General features: G+C 48.1%; 1 protein-coding gene across 5 annotated transcripts in view; it reads right to left on the bottom strand.

The window, feature by feature from the left end:
- Window positions 1–548: 548 nt before the first annotated feature.
- The window catches only part of PLXNA1 (plexin A1), a 280,654-nt gene continuing 256,602 nt past the window's right edge, over window positions 549–24,600 (bottom strand). For all 5 annotated transcript variants that reach the window (XM_075005959.1, XM_075005960.1, XM_075005961.1 and 2 more), the window contains 3 exons: window positions 22,812–23,024; window positions 14,505–14,655; window positions 549–6,391 (listed from right to left, as the gene is read on the bottom strand). In XM_075005959.1, the coding sequence (XP_074862060.1) occupies window positions 6,296–6,391; window positions 14,505–14,655; window positions 22,812–23,024 (460 nt within the window). In that variant the 3' untranslated portion in view covers window positions 549–6,295. The remainder of the gene's footprint in view (window positions 6,392–14,504; window positions 14,656–22,811; window positions 23,025–24,600) is intronic.

The following is a 24,600-nucleotide window of genomic DNA, read 5'->3' as shown; positions in this document are numbered from 1 at the left end:
TGGTGAAGTGGCACAGGCAGCCAGGAGCCTTCATCTCTGCCTGGACCCTTTTTTAATTTTTTTAAAGGGATTGACCCTGGGCTGGCCCCAAGCCCTTTGAGCCACAGTTCCCTCCTGCACCACAGCTCTTTGCTTGGGGATTCAGGGAGACCCTCTTCTCCCAGGAACTTGCATTACTGAAGATCAGGGCTGAGGTGGGTTGCAGACTAATCCCTTCCTGGCATCTAGGATACCAACGCAATGGGTGTATTAAACATGGCTAGGGACAAGCAACTTCTCTCCCTCCAGACCCCCAAGTTCAGGGAGCAGTGGGGCAGGTACAGATCCTCCCATGTGCCCATCAATTAGCTTGAAGGCAAAGGAGTGTGGTGGTTCATGGTGGAGGACGCGCAGGTCATTGTTAGAACAGAGGGCTAGGAGCCAGAGTTCTGGGTTCCATGCTCAGCTGATCATGGTTGCAAGATGGAAGGCATCCTAAGGAAGAGGAGGTATTGCCAGTCCTGGATCCCACCCCTCCCCTTGCCATGAAAAAACCCACACAAATCACATTATTTAGCAAAAATGTTTAATCTCTCCTTGATGCGCGTGTTTATTTACAAGTACTAAATCTGAAGACATTAAAATAGGAAATAGCAGGATATTTACACGGTCGAAGGGTGTCGACCAGCCACACTGGCACAGTTGCTTCAAGTCTGAAACAATCACAGAAAGTTTTCAGGACTTTGTATGTTACTATTAAAGGTCTCTGCTCTTTGTTGTTGGTTTTCCCCTCACTTTCTTAGAGGACAGCTAATTGTGCACTGCGATGCCTTCCAAGAGAACACTGCTTTGCTTAGCTCCCATGGAGCAAGACCAGTTTGCTCCCATGACCTGGCCAGTGGCTGAGTGGGCAGTGGGTTCATTTTTGATAGAAGGGCAAATGACACGTCCACAGCTTGGCTGCATGTTAAATTTAAAATGGAACCACAAGGAAGCAGGCGAATATTGCCCCAGTTAGAAGACAACAGAGCTGGAAACAGTCACAGGGTCATTTCCACACTGGATCAAGGCAGGATTGATCCCTGTGGTCTATTCCCCATGACACCAGCATCAGGCAAAGCAAGAGCCGCCCAAAGCCCAAGGCCTCAGAGGCTGGAGGCAGCATTGGCTATCAACCTTATGGTCTGAGCAAAGGGAATTTCAGCACTGAGAGAAAACGAGCAGGCATGAGCTCTGGCGTTTCTCTCCCCACTTCATTCCCAGCAGCATGTTTTGGAAGAATATACACAGCCAAAGTCAACAGGTCTCCACTTTGGTGGTTCTGTCCCATTCCCACGGCTCCTGTTTGCAGAGCACATGAAAATCCCAGGTCTGGCAGCAGGAAGAGGTATCTGAGGCATCAGGCAGAAGCCAGCATGACTAAGCACAATGAGCATTAGGGGTGTAAGGCTACAAGTAGCACCTGAAAACTTAGCAAAAGTAGAGAGTATGTTAAAAAGGGGGGGTCCCTCTCTTAAGAATCTCTCTAAGTCATGGAATGTCTGTCTGTCATCCCCAACACATAGGCCTGGCAGCAACTGGACCAGTCTCCAAGACGGGAATGGGTTGCGCTGGGTCTTTGGTGGAAGACAGTGACACTTTCAAAACATTTCCTGGAAAAGCCGCACTAAGGAGATGAGTGGGGTAGGGGAAGGACAGAGAAGGCTTCTCTGCCCTGGAAGCTGTGCCTATTCCCAGGATCAGTGTTAAAGCCGTAAGTGGAATCCTAGGCTCCATCACATGCCAGATGTGCTCATGGCAGTTGAGCTATAAAGGTACCAATATTGTTACACACCAGTTTGGGCTTTAAAACCCACACACAGCAGTCCTGACTCCCCTCCTTCTCAGCTGGCTCTTCCTGCCTGATTCATAGAGACCATTATTGAGGGATGATGGCCTCACAATTTCTCAGCACAAGGATGGGTGTGGAGAGACAAATGACTCAGCCAGATTGACAGGAAAGAAGAAATGCAGGTAGCAGCTAAGCCCCTGGTGCTCAATAAAAGACAGAGCTTCCTCCCAAAGGCTGAGAGGTCAGGCAGACGTGCAGGCAAGCTGAGCTGTACCCTCCTGCTTGCCTAGGCTGAAGGCATCCTTCTCTCACTGAGACAGGCCTGCCTCCCAACTTTAGATGCAGATCTGAACTGAGAGTTCACTAGTCCTCTCACCAGCATGGCTGAACCAAAACCCAAGTCCAGAACGCCCTCAGCACAGGGAAATTTTGGAGCTGAACCTGAACTTCGGGGCTCACACCCATATGTATCTTCCACATAATTAAAAACCTTGTTCAATGTAACTACAACCTAGACATTTTCTACATGAACATCCTCTCTGATTTGCTGTAGCTGGAGGATGTAAAAACAACTGGGTACTGATTTGTGGCAGTCTTGGGTTGAAGGTAACAAAGCAGCCTCACCAGAAATGGCCTCCCTAGTAACATGGAGTGTTATGGCCAAGATACTATGGTGATGAGTATGAAATTCCTAGCTAGATTGGTGGCACTGGCCTTCAACATGCTTCAACCAGTGCTATACAACAAGAGCAAACTTTAAGTCAACATGACCCTCACCTCTCTAAAAAACACCAATGTCAATGAAACGCTGCCCCTTTGCACCAGGTGAGGAGCTGGCCTTCATTTTTGAAAGTAATCACCAGGCACTGTCGCATGACTCAGAGCTGAGTTTTGCTTGAGGATTCCTTCCTGCTCACAACTGCAGCAGGAGGTCCCAAGAGAGCAAGCAAAACAGCTGTGGTCCTCTTTCAGGGGCCCACAGGCACATTCATAGCTGTCCTTTAAGGATCGTTGAGTACCATTTTGAGAAGTAAACCACTGAAGTCAAATTAATTTCTTGCCTTTGATGAGAAAGTGACAAATTAATTCCAAAATTTAAAAGAAAAGGTCTAAACAAACCTCTAGTATTCCACACTTGTAGATTTTTGTTTTTGTTCCTTAAAAAGATCAACTCAGACTAAAATCTAGCACAGTCATGCAACAACCCACAGGTCCCACAACTCCGGAGATGGCTCAGGTTGGGTTGGGTATTTATTTATTGGGGTTTTCAGGATTTTTTTTTTTGTTCTATTTTTTAAAATCATCTCCTTCTCCTCTTCTTTAATTCAAAAAACAAAATTACAATGGAATTAGAGATGTGCAGGCTTCAAAAGATTGTTCTGCTTGACGAGAAATGCTTGGAAATTTCTTCCAGATCATTTGGTATTTTCCACTGGCTGTGTAAATCTATTTAATATTGGTTGGTTTCTCCTTCAGTTAGCTGTACAGTACCCCACTGGGGCACAAGAATTAGATTGTAACCACATATATATATATATATATATATAGATAGATATATACACACACTATTTTTTAATTAAAAACTTCATTATTTTTCCCCCTCCGCCCCTTACTCGCAATCTAAGGGAATGGATAGAAACCGAGCCGGTGTTTTGTAAATTTTCAGTAACCCACTTCTGGCATGGTGTGGGCCCCTCCTTGGCCCAGGCAGCAATATAGATTCGCAGTATGCAGAAGAAAACTTAAGTTTATGGAAGGTTTTGGTCACCTGCATGGAGTCTGGGCAGTGGCTCGGCACCTTGGTTTCTCCAAATAATACAGCCATGAGGATCTGATGTGTCAAGCAGAGGCTTCCAAAGGGGATGGATCCCTGGGTTTCCAGTGAAATCAGAGGCTGTACCAATTGCCCAGAGAGATGAGGGGGGAGAGCGGGGGGAAGAAAGAGGAAGGTAAGGGGACAGTACATTCTATGCAGAAACCCAGTGAGATACCAGCATGGGTCTGGTATCTGAGGTCCGTGGAGCAGGCCAAGTCGTATTTGGCTCCTCACCTAGCGCTCGGCTGGCTTGCATAGGCTGCAATGAGTATTCTTAGGTGCTTTGTAAAACACTCGCTCCTCAGAGACAGGGCTGGAAATCAGCCCTATGGAATTCCAGGGCCCTTTCCAACCACGGCTGAGTGATCCCACGCAAGGGACATGGTGTGGGGGGGGCGGGAAATGTACAGGGGCTGGGTGGTTGTATGTGCACACACACATCAGAAATATGAGCTACATGTAGTGTCACCAAAACCCAGCACAGCCACAGCAGAAATCCTCCAGTCCCTCCTGCCCACCTCTCCCACCCCTTGCTCTCTCCCCATCACCCATCATAGGGTTTTCTATTGCGCCTTTTAGCTTGCACCTGAGCATTGAACTGTCTGGATAACCAGCACCGCCCTGGACGAGCTGGGCACAGACACCCCACCCACACACCCTTGCTTCTGGGGCTTAGGGACAGCATGAGAAAAGAGAGTGAGTAGGGTCGGCCCCGGTTTTGTTGAATCAGGGTATGGCAAGCTCATCAAACAGCTCAATGTTCAGAGCCCTCCCCGACCTCTTTTGACCACTGCTCCTGACAGCATACACACAGCAGGGAGCTGAGCCAGGGAATTCAGATTCGGAGAGCAACAGAAATCACCACTCAATGTTTTCCCTCTGAGCCCTTAACTGCGCACACCCCAGTCAGGACCTTCTCCTTCCATCCAAGCTTACATCCTGCATGTCCCTCTGGCCCATGTGGCTGCTCAGGAACAAGTGCCGCTAGAGAGTAAAGCCTTCATGGGTCTGCCAAAGATTTCTGCAGTGAAATAATGATGTAAACTATTTCCCCGCACCTCACCTCTCAGTCTTTGCTAAAGAAAAGGGTGTGCTTGGCTACTGCCTCCAACTGCTTTAAATGAGGGGGGCCTGCCTGGTGGTGCTGGGAGACCCTTGAGGCTGGCTGCAGGGCAAGCCAGCTGCCCCCGGTGGCTTTGTTAGGGTTTCTTCAAAGGAAACCAAAAGCAGCAAATGCTCTGAGACGCTCAGCACCTCAGACTGCTGGGGGGTGTCAGAAGGAAACACTCTCAAGAGAGTGAAAGATGGGTAGGGTGTTAACACCCTTTGCTGACACTCCCTTTGTTCTACCCATCCGGGTCTGAGAGCCCTTCGCCCACTTGGCTATCGCAGGAGCTCAAGCTTCCAGAACACTAACCTCCCCACCCCTCTCATCTACCTGCACTTGGAATCATGGAGATACTCATTGGGAAGGTCTGTTTTCAATGCCTTCCTAACTTGAAAGGTCCATGATGGCTTCTCCATGGTCCTCACAGCACAGAGCATCACCAGGAAATGCTGGCGGGAAACTCCTCTTTCACAAGAGGGGCTGGAGCACAAGCTTTGGCTATAAAGATCTCAAGGCTTCTCCTTCTTCATGGGTGTTGTCCTGCCCCACGCAGCAATAGCACCATGCAAATAAAACCAAGGCCAGCGCTGACACCATGCCACTCCCCTGTCACGTTCTCAGCCCTGGCCCACAATTCACAGCCCTGGGAAAACACCTCAAACTGCTTCTCCTCTCTCTGTTCTTCCTCCTCTTGGACTGTGAACTTCAGAGACCGCTTAAGCAGCATCTGAGTTAGAGCTGATTCAGTGACCAAAAATATCTGCTCTGCCTTTTTGCACTAAATGTGGCACAGGACAAATAATGTGTAATATATCCAGGTTACAGGACTGGTCTCCCACTCCCCGCTCACCTTCACCCTCCCTTCTACCAGAATCAGTCCTTCAATTTATTTTTTACCAACCCCTGGTTTTTTCATCAATTTGTTGCAAAATGTATAACCTTCCTGCCTTTCTCCCCTTGTGTTCAACTTCTTTGATTTAAATTAAAATGTTTTGTTTCTCTCTTATAAATTGTGCAAATATAGCAGTTAACACTAATGGCAGAAGGCCAGAGAGAGATGGGGCAGGTGGGGAGGAGAAGAGAGAGAGACGAAGGGGAAGGGAAGGGGTGGAGAGCTCGGAAGCAGGACGGGAGGACGGGGTCGTGAGTCAAGTACAGAAAAAGCCACGCCCACCCTCCCTGCGCTAAAAATAACAACATCAGACGTGTTGCCCTAGAAGTCAGTGCAGTCCCCGACTCGCCAGCCGTTATGGCTGGATCTGGGACGTGCCCTCAGGCGCAGCAGCTGTGCTGGGTGTGCTGCAAGCTCCTCGCCATTCTTCTCGGCTCCTCTGCGCTCCTGCCCACACCGTCCCTTGAGCAAGGTCTCTGGATAGGTCTGATGAGATTGGGTTTGATACGGTGGTAGGTTTCCTTGTTCGTTTGTGTTCAGAGTTTCGAGACGCGGTGGGCTCCACATGTCCATTTGGCTCTGGACCCAAAGTACTCTGCTGCTGCCGCCATTTGCTGGCCCTCTCATTGTATCCACTGCTAGAAAGTTGTCAGGGCTGCCATGGCCTTTTCAGCTGCTTAGGGCCATTGTGTCAATTGCCTGTTCCAGCTTACTCCTCAGCCGTTGCCTCCGAGCCTGTTCATCCTTCTCTAAAGCAGCTAAAATCTGGTGGGAGAAAAAAGGAGAATGGATGAGCAAAGCTGGTTGTTACCTGCAAACTCAAAGGAGATGGGAAAGGAATGCAGGGCCACAAGAGGTAGGAAAAGTACCCCAAAAGTTACTTGAGTACAAGTGCAGCTGCGTTCACTTCTGGGTACTCGAGTAAAATAAAGATGTGATGTGTGTGTTTGGTGTGCACTTTTACTCAAGTAGTTTTCCAGTGGGGCCCCAGTGACTTGCACTTAAGTACACCTCCTCCCCCACCAATATACTTTTACTCAAGTCACTTTTGGGGTCTTTTTTTCACTTCTGAGGACCACCAATGCCACCACATCTTCCAGGAGAGACCTGTCAGCCCCTCACTAGGAGGCAAGGCAAAACTACTTGCTGCATTTGCTCCTGAGCCCTGCCTGACCAGGAAGATAGGGCAAAAATGGGATTTCAGATAAAAGCAATAAAAATCTGATCTGAGGTGGGAGAGAAGACTGACTTAGTACAAAGTATCAAAATAGCTAAATATGGGCTGTGCTAGTGGCTCTCAAACAGGGCTATGCAGAGGTCTTCCAAGGGTACAGCAACTCATCTGGATCCTTCCCTGGTTTTACAAGAGACTACATGAAAAGCACCAGCATAGTGAGTGCAAATTAAAATCTCATGCAGACAGCAACCCCTTTGTATTGCTCTAACGTGGGGTCCGAAACCTTTCTGAGGCAGAGTGCTGATATTTGACCTCTGTGTACGTCCAAATGCTGGTGATACTTTTTAAAGTCACTAATAGTCCTACTTACAAAGGAGTCGCTGGACAATAAATTGAGATGCCGAGCATTACCGTGTAGGTGGTGGTTGGGAGCATGAACTGGTCTTTTGTTAATCCACAGGCTTTGAGCAAGCCCCCGGCTGCATGGGGGAGGTGGGTGGGGCAGAGCTCCCGCCTTGCGTGCCAATGAAAATCAGCTCACATGCCACGCTTGGCACTCACACTGGGGGATGCTGACCCCTGCTCTAGCTATTCTGTCAGGGTTGCTCCACCTGGAGGAGGGGGTTACAATTTATTTTATAATGGTATCGTTAAAAGGAGGGACTCACCACTGTCTCATGAAGAGTATTGTGAAGCTCTTGTAACGTTACGTCTGACTTTGTAAGCAAGTAGTTTTAAGTAGGGTCATGCTTGGGGGTAGGCACGACAAATCCGATTCCTGACAGGGCTACAGTAGACCGGAAAGGTTGAGAGTCGGTGGGCTAAGTGACGGCTAAGGCAAAAAGCACATTTAAAATGCATGGGAGGTGTGTGAAGCCCAGGGATGGGGAAAAACTATTTCCCATGAGCTCGTGCCCAGGCGGAAATGAAGAAAAGGAAAACTGAGTCATGCTCATCAAGAACAGCTTCCTGAGGGTGACACGCCCCGCCCCCCAGGGAAAGAGCCGCCTAAGGAATGTGACGGAAGCCCCATCTGAGGAGTCTAGTCAAGCTAGACCGGGGGGGCCAACAGAATTGCCCGGCCCCTGTGCGAGATAGGGTGGGGAGGGGATCTCTACGCTTCCAGAAGGGACATGGCCGTGGGCAGATTGGGCCTCCCCGCTGGCAGCCCTCAGAGCTGCAGGCTCGCGGTTCCGTTTGCTACTGCCCTTGTGAGAGCTCTGGGCCTTTTCGGATGGCCACACCTCAGGGCAGCTGCCCTCTTTGTCCCTCACTGCTCCCCCCATTGGTGGGCCTGAACTAGACTACACAAACCACTAGAAAATACCTGCATGGACCAATTCTGGCTGCATCATGTACCAAGGCCCACTGGGGCTAACAACTCTGACCACGATTTTCAAAAGTTGCTAGCTGATTGTGGGTGCCTTATTAGGGCACTGTTGAGAGGCTCAATCTTCCGAGGGCAGACGCACAGCACATTTTGAAAACAAAGTCCCTTGAAGTGTCTTAACCAGACAGCTACAGGCACTAGTCACGCCTGAGAATCTTGCCTTCTCTACGTATCTATTTATAACCCTGGGTTCTGGCTGATGTATTTGATTTTATTCCTAAGGAGGAAGGTACAACATTGTTGAGCTGGGGGTTGAGTAGAAGAATGCTAGCCAGCACAGACATCGCTGCTCTGCCTGCTGGGGGATTGTTTTATTTAACGTCCCAATTCAATCAGATGAATAGAGCCTCTGTTGTCATGTCGCAGCCACCAAATGGAATTCCCAAAAGACTTGGGTTCAGCTTCAGTGATTCCATGGGAACCTGGAGGAACTCAGCTGTAGACACGGAGCAGCTCTGGATTTTCAGCAGTGTTTCCAAGGTCAGAACCTGGCCTCAAGGTACATCTATACTACAGACATCTCCTGGCACCACAATGCCAGGATAGCCCCTCAGTGCAGACACAGGCGACCCTGACAGAAGGGTCAGTGAAATTAACTATGTGGAGGGAAGCCTTCTTCCATTGACACAGCTGTGTCTACACTGCAGGTTTTCTTGGTAGACATATATGGTTTATGCCAATGTAAAATTTCAGTGTAAAACAAGCATTTAAGCATTCGCTGTGAGACTGGTCAGGACTGACGTGGGCTGGCCCAGCAGCTGGATCAACTGAATCAATCGGGCTGAGAACTGGCTCAGTCACCCGAATCTCAAAGGGAATCAGCACCAAGCCCTGTGTTGGTATTTGTGCAGCAGTAGCAGCCAGATGCCATTGTCAGGAATGGCGCCCTGTTGTGCTGTGCGCAGTATGAACACATGGGAAGATACAGGGCCCAGCCCTGAAAAGCTCACACAGGGGGCTTAGGAGTACAGGCAGTGCCTCATCTGTTTCCTCAGCGTTCTGCACAGGCTTCAGGTAAGGTACAAACACAAACGACAGGGAACAAGGGAACTGAGTCCTCAGGAAAAACAGTAGCACTGGGTGGAGTTTGCCCCTCCACCTTAGTAACATTTCCCCTGCCTGTAACTTTCATGAGCATAGCTGCCTCCGCATACCCAGGACAGGAGACAGGGTTACCCTAAAATGAGCTGTTGTTCTGCCGCTATTGGGGGGTCAGAAACAATTGAAACCTTTCAAAGGAGCCTGCTCTCCAAAAGCTGACCCACAGCTTCTGAAGCTGCAAGGAGCTGCCATGCAGTGGAGCGCTTCTTCAAACTCACCGGCCTTTCATATCCTCTCAGCTGCAAGCCCCTGGCTAGAGAGAGTTCGTCTAACTGAGTTTCCTCCAGCAACAACTCTTTAGAAGGACTGCTCTGCAGACTGGAGATGAGGCAGTTGGCTCTGTCGGAGCATCACAGCTTCAATGAAGTCTACCTCACTGCTGTACAGCAGAAGCGTTTGCAATACCAGAAACATCCAACCGGCATTTCTCCACTGGAATCTCCCTTCTCTGAACAAGCTTATGTGCTAGGACACATCAGAGGGCAGGAGGGGCACATTCCTCTGGTATTTACATGGACTGGGACATTCATCAAGGTGCAGGGAGAAGCTGGGTGCTGTAGGCAAGTTGGCATGATGAGGGAGAGCCAATGTACACAAAAAAGAGGGGTAAGGGAGGGTCTAGCCTTGTCTATCCATCACCTGGGACTCTGAAGCACTGAATCCCAACTAGATAACATTGTGCCACCAGACACCCAACAGCTGATTTGAAAACACACCTGACAGGGATCCTGTCTCCCCAAGTAAGTCTGTCAGGACAGCAAATTTTTTGCAATTAAATGCCACGGCATCCATCAAAGGGGATTTGATTAACCATTTCATTGGCTGCATAATTGGAAACAAACTGTTGTATAATTAACAGACTTACTAGGAGGCAGGCAAAAGCCCATCACAAGCCCTACAGGTAACTCCTTAATAGGGAAATCCATCCTCTTTGATTAAAAGTCACTGCAGTGCCCTGCAGGTTTCCAGCACTGAGCGCACAGGACATGTTGTGGAGAACATGCAGCGCTGGGGCTTTGTAACTGCCGGATGCTGGGAGACTCGGGGTCTCAGAGCACTTCTGGGGGTAGTGCAGGTAATGCTGTCAGTCTGGCCTAGGCAGGCCTGGGCAGTGACCTACCGCTGACTTTTCAGATGAGGACAAAATTATACCTCCTGCTGTGCACCTCAACTAAGGGCTCAATCCTGCATGAGACTGAATACTTGACTTCAGCCACTTGCAGGATTGAGCCCCTGGCTAGGTACACAGCAGGAGGTGTGCTGTCAGGATAAGACCCTGGCTCAGATACTATGGCATGAGGAGAAAAAAATCCTCCCCAAGATTCACTTACATCCTGAGGGGATGTAGTCACAAAAGGCACTGAGGGTCATTAAAGGCTCCCCCAGTGCCCCTCTAAATCCCTCCACAGACGCCATGTGCCCACTCATTTGGGTTAGTGACCTGTTCCTGGATTATGGGATGGGGGCTCCAGGGCTTTTACTGTGCCCTTGGAATTTTTGTCCTTCAGGGAACAGCCACCCTAACTACCATCCAAGACCACAGCTGAAAGCATGTTGCACAAGGAGGTATCTGGGGAAGGCATGTAACTTTCTGACTATTTCCAATTTGATTCAAACTCTGGGCTTATTCATCCCAACAAGACAAATCCTGAAGCTGGACTTTAGAAAGGGTGGCTCAGCCTTATAGCCCCCAAGAGCAAACATCATAGTTCTGCTCCAGGATCCCCTCTATGAATGTCACAATTATCCCGGTACGTTACAGAGAGCTTATTTGCTTTCCTCTGACATGTCAGCTACAGGTTAAACTTGGAAGCAGAATTACAAGACTTGATGGGCTCATAGTCTTATCCAGTTATATACTCAATGCTCTTAGTAGACACTTCACTTCCATTAACCAGACCAGCCTCTAGATGGAACCAATGCACCTTATACCCAACCCCACAAAATACTCATCTGGCAGTCAAAAAGCCACACATCTTAAAGGCATCTGAATCAGAACTGGACAGAATCAGATGGAGACTATGAATCTGAGCACAGTTCCCTTTTCCCACCTCAGTGGTGCTTCTCTTGATAACAGAACAGTTTATCGTTGACTTTTAAGAGTGCTGAAAGATTCACAACCTGCCTTCTATTTATTTGATTATTTGTTATCTTGTTGTCCTTATGGAAACAACATAGCAAAAAGAAGTCCATGCAGAGTATAAAGAGAGATACACGCTTGTCACCTGCTGTACGAAGCCAGGACCAGTGATTATGAAGATGCAAGTACCCAAATGAAAATTAATTATGATTTTCATTTACAGCCAGTGACAGCATATTACTGCACTGAACAACGGGAAAAATGATTCTTTCCCATTTCGCATCAAAGAGGGTGCAATCGGGCTGCATGTAATTGTGCTTAATGAATGAAAACAAACAAAGGGAACAGCTGCGATTTATTAATCCCATTACGAATAATAAAAGAAGTTCCTGAGAGCTGAGAACACACGAGTGATGCTTTCAGAGTGGGCTATGGGGAACATCCAACAGATGCCAGATTGCAGTGAACTGGCAAGAACACAGGATGGCTACTCACTCTGCATCTTCAAAGAGCAGCTTGTTAATATCACACTCCCCTCCTGTCCACATCTCTCACACAGTGGCTGGCTGGTGGCTGATTTTTGAGGCCTAGATGACTTTTAATGCTGCTGACAGGCAGAGGCTGAGGACACAGGCACTGTGTCATGAAATGGTTTCTCCCACACCTCTGCCAATCCATTACAACCCAGCCCACCCTCAGCTCCACCAACTTGTAGCAGCTCTTACTTGACATCTCAAAACTGGGCTCTCCCAACCCAGCTCTGCTATTGCTCCAAAACTTAACCTAGAGTAACCCTGGCTGATCCATCCCGCTTTGCCAGCGAGCTTCATCTATCTTGTCCCGCAGCACCCTTGGCTTTTCCACACGATGCCATCTCCTGAGGAGAGGCTGTAATCATACATACCTAAGACTGGCAAGACTCACTGTGCTGGTGTGATACCGCAGACTGAAACCCACAGATATCCAGGTTTCAAACCATACCTATCTCCATGGTGCCTTGCTTCTCTCCTCCCCTTGTCTGTCTCTACCCGGGCTTAGAGCCAGGCCCTCCTCTTGAAGTCCAAGTCTCTTGAGCAAAACCGGAGTTTTTGAGGGTTTTCTGTCTTGCTTAGAAGGTGCTTTTCTGGGCGTTTCTCTCCTCCCTATTCCTGTGCCACCCATTACCCAAGTCCTACCTTGTACAGTAAATTCATGGCTATTGCATACACTGTAAAATATCCTAGACACCAAGCGATGCTATGCAGGGCTACCAAAGCTCTTCAGAGCCCATCATTGCATGATCCTGGGGTAACCTCCAAGAATCACCTCGTCTCACACTCCACCTTGGTGGCCCTAACCCTGCTTCCCCTCTGAGCCTATTGATTGTCTACTACCAACCTTTTATAGCTGTTTAATTTTGTGCTGGCAAGAGGCATTGGATTAACAGACCCAGAGACTTGACTGAGGCACAGGATGAGGAGCGGCAAAGTATCTCCCTCGGGGGTGGGGATGGGGCATGTTTCATGCATACAGGGGAACTCACTCTTTCTCCCCCCACAGAGCCCTTGGCTTCTACCTTCAGTGCCAATGGGGCAGATGGATTCAGTGAGATGGACACTTTTTTTGCTCAGACCTGGACTGAGAACTAGCAAATCCATTTCACAAGGAACTCGTTGGGTAGTTGCTGCTGAGAGTCAAGTCCAGTGAGCTCACAGAGAACAGCTCCACATCCTAATATAAATCCCATTGAGCCAACAAGTCCTCCTCTTTTCCCTCTTCCTTGAATATTCCTGTCTACTGACAGCCCTCACCTCTACTGGGCTCGTTCATGGCTTGGACATGTCCCTGCATCTCTCAGGAGACAATGCAGCAACTGCTGGGGGGAGGCGGGGGGGCAGGGGAAAGGGACAAAGGTTTTTTATTATCTAAACAAACCACTACTCAAACCTAAGTTTTCACTCTGCTTTATTGGGACAATAAAATGTAAGTTATGTTTTTATATATACAAGAGTTATATATTTTATTGCTTTAATAAAGTATTGCAGAGTATGCCTGAATTGTGCTTTATGAAGTTAACTTGTTCAATTTACAACCACTCTTGTTAATATTCAAGAAGAGGCTTACTGGTATGGTCACCTCATCCCTCCAAATGCCCCCGGGACTGGGAGCAAGGTCAGCTGGGTATTTTCATGGGGTTCTACTGCGTGATGGGGTCGTTGACAGCAGGATGGGCAGAGGGAGGGAAAATGGTGAGAGAGACTGGAGCTCGAACCCTGACTTTGTTCACGTTGGAAAAGAGTGGGACAGTTTCCCATGCCATTTGCCAGAGGAAATAGGGGTACAAACAACACCCCTACCAGACCGCATGCTTAGGAAAGGCCCAGGACTGGAGGAGCTGCTGTAGGCTGGGATGGAGGGGTATCAGAAGAGCTGACGGGGCAAGACATGGTAAGAATAGAATAAAGGGCTGCTGGTCATCTTTGTAATAAACAGAGTGGGTTAGCAACATGACAAGTGGAGAGAGCAGCTGGGAAAAACTTGACTATCATCTCCTTTCACTGGGCCTTGGTTGTATTCACTGCCCTCAGCCCCTTCTGTCACTGCCACAAGCATCACATTCACCCAGGGAGGAAGTAAATCACTGTTCCCTGGAATCTGGGTGCTTGTGCAGCTGCTAAGGAGAGATTCACACGCCACCCAACTGATCAGCAGAGCACCCAAAGTTAGGCTTTTTTGTTCCTACTGGTGATGCACATTTGTATATGCCTCGGTGCACTTAAAATAATTATTCCACACATGGATGAAAACGTGTAGAGGGACCGTTGGTGTTGATCCATGGTATATTGGCACCTGGTACTTTTGGCTGCTCGTCTCTCTCTCTCTCTCTCTCTCTCTCTCTCTCACACACACACACGCGCACACGCACACACACCCCTTAGATATGGCATTACTTTACTACACATTTTTTCTGGGCAGCCTGCTATGATCCAGATGTGGATCTAGGAGTGAGATGAATCCACTCACCAACAGCAATTTTTCCCTCTGTTTCCACTGGGATAATTTTTCTGAGCAGCACGAGGGGGATGCAGAAATCGGGGAGAACGAAGAGGTACTGTCTTGAAAACAAGATGCCCCTGCCCTGCTGACTTACCTCATCCTTGTACTTGGTGATGTATGAGTAGATCTCATGCAGTGCACTCATGCTGTTGAACTGGCTCAGGTGTAACCGGGACTGCTCCGCCAGGTATGCACTCATGTCCTGGTCACTGATTGCCGGCATTTTAGCAATATCTGCATAATATCTATGGAGGGATAGGAGAAACAGAACAGCACGTCTGAACTAGGGAGAGGCAAGGAGGGGAAAAAAGGGCAGGCCTGCCTGGGATCTCTTCTGAGAACAACCTGTGGGCAGTCTGACAGGTGAACACAAGGACCCTTTTGTTTCACAGTAACAGTACTATACAGCACTTTTCATCAGAATGCTTTACAAAGGGTCAGTATCAGCGCTCCCATTTTACAGCTGGGGTATCTGAGGCACAGGAAGGGGAAGGGATAAGTCACCCAGCTGTCAAGTAGTAGGGCAGGAAACGAAACCCAGCTCCCCTGAAGCCCGCTCCAGTGCTCTGTCCAGTAGACAATACTATCTCACCCTTAAATTAACTTCTAACTTAAATAACACTGAATCACTTGAGATAGTGTAAGTCAGGTGTTCTCTGTGTTTTAACTCCTGTCACCCTCAAAACCACTCACTGTTCCCTTCCATGATCCTCCAAACAACCCTCTTTTGCCTCAATGACCTGATATCTAAAGCTCAGCATGGCTACAAAATTGGCATCTGCATTTGCAAAAAAGAGATCTGCACATATCCACATATTTGCAGAGTTCTAGATACAAAACTTGTATCTACTTCCGCAGCTGCAAAAATGAGCCAGGAATAGCCATGTTCACATCCGCAGATGTGGATACCATGGATATAAAGTGGATATCCACAGGTGTGCCAGCCTCTGCTGATATCCCAGAATCCTTTCTGCTATTCCAGTCAACCCTCCTGGCCCCCCGTGCCACCATAGCTGTGTCTACACGTGCACGCTACTTCGAAGTAGAGACACTAACTTCGAAATAGCGCCCGTCGCGGCTACACGCGTCGGGCGCTATTTCGAAGTTAACTTCGATGTTAGGCGGTGAGACGTCGAAGTCGCTAACCTCATGAGGGGATCGGAATAGCGCCCTACTTCGACGTTCAACGTCGAAGTAGGGACTGTGTAGACGATCCGCGTCCCGCAACGTTGAAATTGTGGGGTCCTCCATGGCAGCCATCAGCTGAGGGGTTGAGAGACGCTGTCTCTCCAGCCCGTGCGGGGCTCTATGGTCACCGTGTGCAGCAGCCCTTAGCCCAGGGCTTCTGGCTGCTGCTGCTGCAGCGGGGGATTCATGCTGCATGCACGGGGTCTGCAACTCGTTGTCGGCTCTGTGTATCTTGTGCTGTTTAGTGCAAGTGTGTCTGGGAGGGGCCCTTTAAGGGAGCGGCTGGCTGTTGAGTCCGCCCTGTGACCCTGTCTGCAGCTGTGCCTGGCACCCTTATTTCGATGTGTGCTACTGTGGCGTGTAGACGTTCCCTCGCTGCACCTATTTCGATGTGGTGCTGAGCAACGTCGATGTTGAACATCGACGTTGCCAGCCCTGGAGGATGTGTAGACGTTATTCATCGAAATAGCCTATTTCGATGTCGCCACATCGAAATAGGCTACTTCGATGTAGGCTTCACGTGTAGACGTAGCCCATAAGTAACAATTAGTTGTTGAAATGGCTCTATTTAAGTTTACAGTGTCACAAGAAGCTAAAAGGTTCACATTCAGTGCTTAGACTTGTGATAATTTCACATCCACATCTATACTGTACACATCCATAGGGAACATTTCATGGACTGTGCCTCCCTCAGGGATGTACAGTCAGTAACTTTTATTTCTGTGGCTAGTTGTGCTTGGAAGATTACTGCACAACAGGAGGGTAAGAAACCATTTGGGTTTTAGTTAAAACAGATTCTGCCAAAAAAGTTGAGAAATAGCAGAAAAGAAGCTTGGTGAGCCCCCATAGGTCATGCCCTGATGCTGAGAACTCTGCTTCCCCAGAATCAACCACAGAAAATGCGACTTCCCTCATGGCCTCAGACAGCACTCATTGCTAGCCAGAAGCATGATGAGGCAGGTAATCTAGAATGCCACTGAAGTTATTGACCATTGCTGGAGGAAGGATACTGGCCTAAATGAACCAGTGAGGTCTTATGGAGATGGAATACTTGGCTTATGTATCAACAGTCTTACCCACTCCTGCACAGCCAACTGGTCTGTTTGGGTAGGGCAAGAGTGGAGATACAGGACTTGGTATGCTCAGCAAATTCAGGAAGCTGCATAAATTGGACCCAAGAGGATTCAAAGTCCAGGGAAACAGCAGTTGCATTATCCTAGCCCCATCTGCTGTGCTTAACAGTCTCCCTTATTCACAGAGGCAGGAGGCTCCGTGGAAGCCATTCAAGCATCTCCTGTGCTGCCCTCAATGGCAGGAGCTCCCAAGGATGTGCCTGGGATGCCCACATACATCACTTCCTGAAGTAAAAGCAACCTGTACTGAGGTGAGCTTTCCTGGGGAGCAGCTCAGCCATTCTCAGAAGAGAAATCTACCAGGCCCTGTGCCCTGGATGGCTGCCTTTACAGATTTCCCCACAGGAACAAGCGAGCTAGCTTCTATCCCCTTCAGGAACATGAAGAAAGACCAAGCTTTGGGCCTCACAGTTTCCAGACATCTTCTAAAGACATTTTGAAAAAAAAAAAACAGTACAGCAAAATGATCGAATGTGTAGACTCCAAATTTGTGCAGGCAAAAGACAAAGTTGCAGACTCTGAGAGCAGACTCAGGTCCTTTTGGCAAGCAGGTTCTTAATACCTTCACAGGCTTTTCCTGCAAAACAGCACTGCCCCATGATAATCAGGCCTTGCTGCTCCAAATATCTGTGATTACGGACTGCTAGCCCCACCCAAACCTTGCTTTGTCTCTCATGATCCCAGGGAAATGAAACGCCAATGCAATTCCAAGGCAACATTCTGGCACTGTGATTATTAGCATCATCATCATTAGCTGAATCCAAACTCACTCAAATGGAAGGGCGCTGAGTCAGACATTTGGGTGGGAGCAGATGGCAGTGTAACACTTACAGGAGATGAGCATGAGCCTCAACCTATCCTGTGGTATTGAAAACAGACAAGAGCTCATGTTAAGATGCGTTGACAGGGTAGTCTCCAGCAGGGGCTCCAGCTGTCCTTGGAGTGGGGAGGATGGAGGCGTTGTAGATGCCAATAGAGCTGCAGAGGCCAACTCTCCATCCCCTAAGCAGCAGTGGAAAACAAAGGTTTGCGCAAAGACTTGCCAACTACAGCAGGCACCAAAGGACCCACTGTGAAGCTGAACGATGTGGATTCTCATCTGTTTCCACCTGAGTCTTCCTTCCAGGGTGGAAAACACCTTCTATCCACTCCAAGAACATGATGGCAGAAAGACCAAGCCTAGGGCCTCAGAATTCCAGCCATCTTCCAAATTATTGGCCACTGAAATCACACCAAGGTCCTCCAAGGCATGCTGTAAGGATGAGTTTGCTTGGGAACCTAGCTACCTGGATCACACTATCTGAAATGCCATTGAAGGGAAGCGGACTCCATGGGAGCCGAGAACATGATGCAGAGACTCCAATGGCAGATGAGAGCATCCATAGCTGCAGTACCAGATCTCCAGCCCAAAGGAAGCAGACCTTTCAGGAGTCAGACTTATGCAGGGGATGAGAAGTCACAATTAGTTTTCAAGTGCACATGCTGACATCTTTAATAGACCAACAGCCCCTAGACTGGTAACATTCCAGCTGGATGCCTACAAGCCAAGAGACCACACCTTGCATTACAGTGACTCAGGATGCAGCCAGCCTGGAAGCAAACCCAAGTGTCTCTCTCTCTCCTCCACGCATTGCTGTGTGCTCTGCCTTTTAATTTGCTTTCTTCCCTGGAGTGGCCAACTGGCAAAATGCCCTTTTTTGACTGGCTGTCATGATGATGGAAGTAATAGACAGATCTTCCACTGGGACTGCCCAGTTCATTCAATCACTCTGCCTGCGTTCAACCCTTCCTTCTGCAGTGCTTTGCAATGCTAATCCCCTAAGGATTACACAGCAAGGCCCCACCACAGATGACAGGCGGGAAATCCAACCACTTAGCACAGAAGGGAGAACCAGCTCCGCACAAAGAACAGAAGGAAGAGTTGGGCCACCAGGTTCATAGACTGAGCACCAAGATGGTGCCTCTTCTTACTTGATGCAGCCAGCTAACATTTTTCTTGTGTTTTAAGTCCAGTTGAGGTTCTAAGATCCTCAGGGCAGGAACCTTGCCTTTTAATTGGCTTGCAAAGCACCATGCATGCCCCTATGGAGCAATACAAATATTGAATGCAGAAAAACATTACAAGAACATTTAGGCTGCAAAATCAAGCACTCAAAAGTTAGCAAATGCCAGATTTATGGTTGCCTGTATAACTTTAATTTGATCTTTTGTGCAGCCACCCTGTACACCAAACACCACAGCAGTTCTCAGGGGAAAACAGTATGTGATCATGCAGTTAATGACTGTATCATTACGCACATGCACAGGAAGGCTGAATTAAGATTGCACAGGCAACTTTAAATCTGGCATTTCCTAGCCTTTGAATGTTCAATTTTGCAAGCTAAACAAAAAAGATGGTTACTCGCTGTCTTAGAACTTCAAGATGTATTACAGACGTCCACTCCAATCAGGTGTGTGCACACCACGTGCACAGACATTAGAAGTTTCTTCCATTTGCAGCCCTGTCAGGTTAGCTGTGGAACCCCTGGAGCGGCACCATCATGGTGCTCAATCTATGAACCTGGTGGTCCAACTCTTCCCTCTGTTCCTTATCAATGGCAGCTCAAACAGAGGGGATGGAACATAAGTATGGGAATGGACGTGACCACCATATCTTGAAGAGCAACAGTTACAAAAAGCTGAGTAACTCTCTCTTCTTCTTCGAGTGCTTGTTCATGTCAAGTCCAATCAGGTAGGTGACTCCTAAGCTCTTCCCCAGAGGCTGTGGGGTGGGAGTGTGGGATTTGTAGCAAAGGAATCACTGATTGGAGGACCACTCTGCCGACAGCTACCTCTGACCTGTGGTCGATGGCATAATGAGTGGTAAACATCTGCACTGAGGACCAGGTCGCTGCCTTGCTGATCTCCTGGATCAGTACTTGGGTGAGGAAAATAGTCAGAGGCTGTGTTGCATGGGCTGTGATTGCCAGGGGCAAGATCTTGGCTAGCTCGTGACAGGTATGTGATCCAAGACAGAATATGCTGTAATGAAACTGGGAGATCCTTCATGCAATCAGCTGCAGCAACGGAGAGCTGGGTTGACTTCCTGAATGTTCTTGTGTGTTCAAATGAAGAAGGCTGGTGCCCTCCAGACATTTAGAGAACGCCGGCTCTGCTGGCACACATTCACATGTGGATTCGGGTAGAAGACTGTCAGAAAGATGTCTTGTCCCATGTGAAATTGGGACACTACATTAGGCAGGAAGGCTGGATGCAGCCTGAGCTGCATCTTGTCCAAACAGTGTATGGGGGCTCAGACATTACAGCTGTCAACTTTGACATCCTCCTGGCTACTGTAATGGCCACTACAAATGTCATCGCCCCAGGAGAGGTAAAGAAGGGAGCATGCGGCCAAGGGATCAAAGGGCCAATCCATAGTCTGGAGAGGACCAGACTAAGATCCCGGGTAGGTAAGGTGAATGTGACTGTGGGTAGAACCTTTCCATATCCTGGAGAAAGCTCCCGACAATGGGGTTGGTGAGTACCCAACAACCCAGTTCTCCTAGGAGATAGCCACCAGGAGAACCCAAACAGATGACAATGCCAGCCTTTGCTGTATCAGGTGTAACAAATATTCCAAGATAAGCAGAATGGATGTCTTCATCAAAGTTGGCTGATGCTGCTTGCACCAGCTCAAGAACCTTTTCCCCTTAAGCTTGTTTGCTGGCTATTCTCAACCGTAAGGCCATTGAAGCACAGATCTTTCTACCAAAGAACCCTTCCTTGATGCTGATTGCCATATTGAGGCTGGAGTGCTCCGTACCAATGAGCTTGGACTTGGATGATCAGGTGCCATGAATGCAAGTGCAATTTCCATCAAGAGCTGCTTCACATGAAAGCCTCTCTCTTTCTTTGGCTGAGCCTTGAAAGCTTTTACAGCGCTCTGACTGATGAGTTTTCCACAAGCACTCTAAGGCACAAGTCATTGGGGTCAATAGCAGGCATAGATTTGTGACAGGTATGGTAAGACTAACCACCCGAGTTCGTGGCACATCCCATGGACACGGGCAGGTGGTGGAACACCACCAACTAATTAACAACTAACAATTAACAACTGATAACAATTACCACTACAACAGGAACTAGGCACTAACTAAGATGGCTAAGGGAAAACTTGCATGCAAGTGAATTTGGGTCCAACACAGCCACAGAGGGTAAGAAGGAACGGGGAGTGAGGCTGTGTTGGCAGGGTCACTGTATTGAGTACCATGAAGATGCCATTCCAGGGGGCTCCACAACGAACCCAATGGGGGCTGTTATGGGAAAAAGCTTCTGGACCTCCAGGCATGCAGCGTGTGCACGTGATTGGATCTGACATAAACAAGCAAAGAACTTATTTTTGTTATTTCCTAGGTTTTTTTTAAAAAAGGTAACGGTTAAAAAATCACTTATATTTGACTACTGCAACAACCCCAACATGGTTTGAACCAGAAGATTTCAACATTGCAGCACAGACATCCACTACTACCTGTGACATTAGCTAATGACAGAAGACTGTTAACCCAGAATGGGAGATGGACCACTGCGCAAGGTGGTGGCTTGGAGGATAGATGGGGGGATCTTATCCTGGTTCTCTGCCCTCATCCCTGCTTTAGCTTCTCTGGCAACACCTGGGAATTCCCAATGATGTGGTATCTGCTGTTGTTTTGACAATTCTTATATAAGAAGGCTTCCAAACTATTCCTGAGGAGCACACATGAGAGAAGAGAAATGGCAATTTTCAACACCTTGTGTCTTCAAAATCTGAATGGATTTTCATAGAACAAAGAACAGGTACTTCTCAGGCCAAGGGCTTTCTCCTTGATGAATTGCAAAGGCCTGCTGCAAACAATGAAGGTTAGAGCTTTTGACAAAGATTACAAGAATCTTTTACAACAGAAAATGTTAATCTCAAAACAGAGATCACTACCCGCTCCACTAAACAGCCATAAATGGCTGCCTTCAAATGCAAGCCCCAAACAAGGCACTAAGGGGATCTATTAAAAGGCAGATGCTTCTAGCCTCCTGAACTTGCCCCATCCTAGAAGACAACCTCCTAGCAACTAGTGACTCTTCTTCCTTTCTCCCATGAAGGAACCTTCACAACAAAATTACTGCATTAACCAGGCCCACTTCAGTGTAACGTTCTCTGTCACACTTACTGAGATCTGCATCAGGTATTGGACTGATGGCAAGCTTTGCAATCTGAGGAGGCTACAGGAGAAGATGAAAGTACAGGAAATGAGTCCTCATGACTTGTTTGCTGATGATTGTTCCCCTGAATGCTACATCTGAGGCTGATAGGAATAAGGGGACTTCGAAGTAGCCGGGGTCCTTTCGAAAAGGAGCCCCGTCTGGACGAGCCACGCGGCGGCGAGCTGTGTCAATTTCGAAGTGCCACGGCCACCTGCATGCTAATGAGGCGCAGAATATGTATTTCAGCGCTTCATTAGTAAACTTCAAAATGGCCTTTTGCATGGCCATTTCGAAGTTTTTGGCTAGTGTAGACACGGCCCAGATGAGCTACTCCCACAAAAGATTTTTTTACAGCAAGCTAAAGGAGGGACAGCGTTCACAGGGAGGCCAGAAGAAATGTTTCAAAGACTCCTTCAAGTTATCCTAGCAGCATTTCAACATTGACCCAGTGTTTTGGGAAGATCTCACTCACGACTGCTCTGCCTGGCAAAGCCTCATCCATTCTGGAGCCACAGTCTACAAGCAAAGGAGAAGTACTAGCAGTGTAAATCTAATGACAGCAACATAACCACTGTTAGAGAAATCAGTTATAGTGGCATCTCCTGCTCAGTGTACTACAGATAGTTCAAAGCTCAAATTGGCCTAATCAGCCACTCACATGTTCACAGAAACCAAACCTATCAGTGATATCATGATCATCTTCGAACCCTAAAGATTAAGAACAGCATAGAAGAACCATGTAACTGTGCACTATTACAGGACTGGATTAATGTGGACTATGAGGTCTGCAATCCTCTCCCCCCACAAATACATATTGCAGACATAATATAATACAGCGAAGAGGAAGCAATGCGCGGGTTACTCACCTTTCCACCCAGCTTTTATAGTTGGGGATGTCCTTGGCATACAGTAGTTTGTTGGAGGGAGAGTCTTTCCCCAGCTTGTGCTCAGAAGTTGAGCAGGAGTCCATGAATGTCTGAGCCACCACGGAGAGGCAGGCATCAGTAATACTGTTCTTGTGAATGTCAAACACAAACTGGGGGTTCTTAATCACATTCACCCAAAAACGCAGAGGTAGACTGAGAAAAGAAAGAATGGAGATGTCACAGCAGGAACAAGGCTCCAGAGAGGAACTACTGTAGACAGAGTCTCATCAACTTCCCAGGCAAGCCTGAATTTGGCCAATTCTTCTCTCCCAACCCCAACAAAAATAACCAATTTGGGAGGAACATTTGCTCACTGGGGTGCAGTGGCACCCTGGACACCTGAGCTATCACATTCAAGGGCCTAACCCAGGGGCTGGCAACCAAAATAGCAAGAAGAGCCATTTTTTCCAATTCAGTAAAAAAAAGTCAGTAATCCAAGAGCCACAATGCATGAGAATATGAGATGGTCCTTAATAAATAACGTCAAATCCTACGTTTTGTAGCCCCTATTTTAAGAACAGTGCACGCACAATGATTTGGAATGTGATACATGTTCACTTCAGAATGTTCACAAGCTTTTTACATATTCTATTTCCTCACACGTGTGTTTGTACCACTGGCTTCCTGACTTTCACTCCTGAACCTCCTCTCTCTCTCTGGAGGATGCTAACAGGAGCTATCCAAGTTTTCAAGATCACATATCGTTAGCTATTTCGATGAGAGTCACTCATGCGGGGGCTTTTAGACGTTCACTGGAGCTGCAGGTTGCAGACCGCGGGCCTAGCCTGAATGTTGTAATTTCTATCTGCTGGCACAGTAAAAGTGAGGCCTTGTGGTGTGGGGGGAACTTCTCGGCCTTGTCAGTAGCTTCTAAGGAGAGCAGAGATAAGAGTTTGTGCGTGCTTGGGGGACCCTGCTGAAATGACAGTTGTAGGTGCTGGGAGAGATGCCCTAATCAACACAGCCTGCCTCTGTCTGGTCCAGTAGCAGTGCAGGTTAGGAATAAATTGGCTCCTGTCCTGCAGCTTCCACTTCCCTGTGCTCATCTCCCAGCTTCGCTCAGAGACACTTCAGTGCAATGGGGTTTGTGGGCCTGGAACCAGAAACTGTGATGCCTGACTCCTCCAAAAAGCCTAGGCCCAGATGCAGCACCACACCAGGAGGGCACAGCCACGCCCAGGTGTCTGTAACATGAGGTTGTTGACCCGAAGTGTCATATGTAAGACACGGGAGGTCATTGTCCCCGTCTATGTGGCACTTGTGAGGCCTCAGCTGCAGCACTGCCTCTGGTTTTGGGCACCACCCTTTACAAAAGATGTGGAGAGAGCAACAAAATGATAAAAGGCTTAGAAAACCTGACCTACAAGGAGAGGTTAAAAACCTGGACATGTTTAGCCACAAGCAAAGGCAATTGAGAAGGGACCAGACGACACTCCATGTAAGGACTGTTATAAAGTGCGTGGGGATCAATTGTTCTCTATGTCCTATCTCTGGCAAGGTAGATGTAAGTTAGGTATTAGGCAAAGCTGTATGTTCAAGCTATAAAGGAAATTAAATTCTGGGGTAGGCTTCTGAGGGAGGCTGTGGAATCCCAGTCCTCACAGGTTTTTAAGAAGGGGTGAGACGAGGGATGGCCTAGGTACACTTGGCCTGCTTCAGCATAGGTGCTGGACTTGTCAACTCAAGTTCTGCAAATCTGTGGCTCTCTGATTTGCATCCACAGACCACG

This window comes from Carettochelys insculpta, chromosome 11, assembly GCF_033958435.1.
Source record: "Carettochelys insculpta isolate YL-2023 chromosome 11, ASM3395843v1, whole genome shotgun sequence".
NCBI classification, from domain to species: domain Eukaryota; kingdom Metazoa; phylum Chordata; order Testudines; family Carettochelyidae; genus Carettochelys; species Carettochelys insculpta.
Note: the sequence above shows the minus strand (reverse complement) of the source record. Positions and strands in the feature narration are given on the sequence as shown.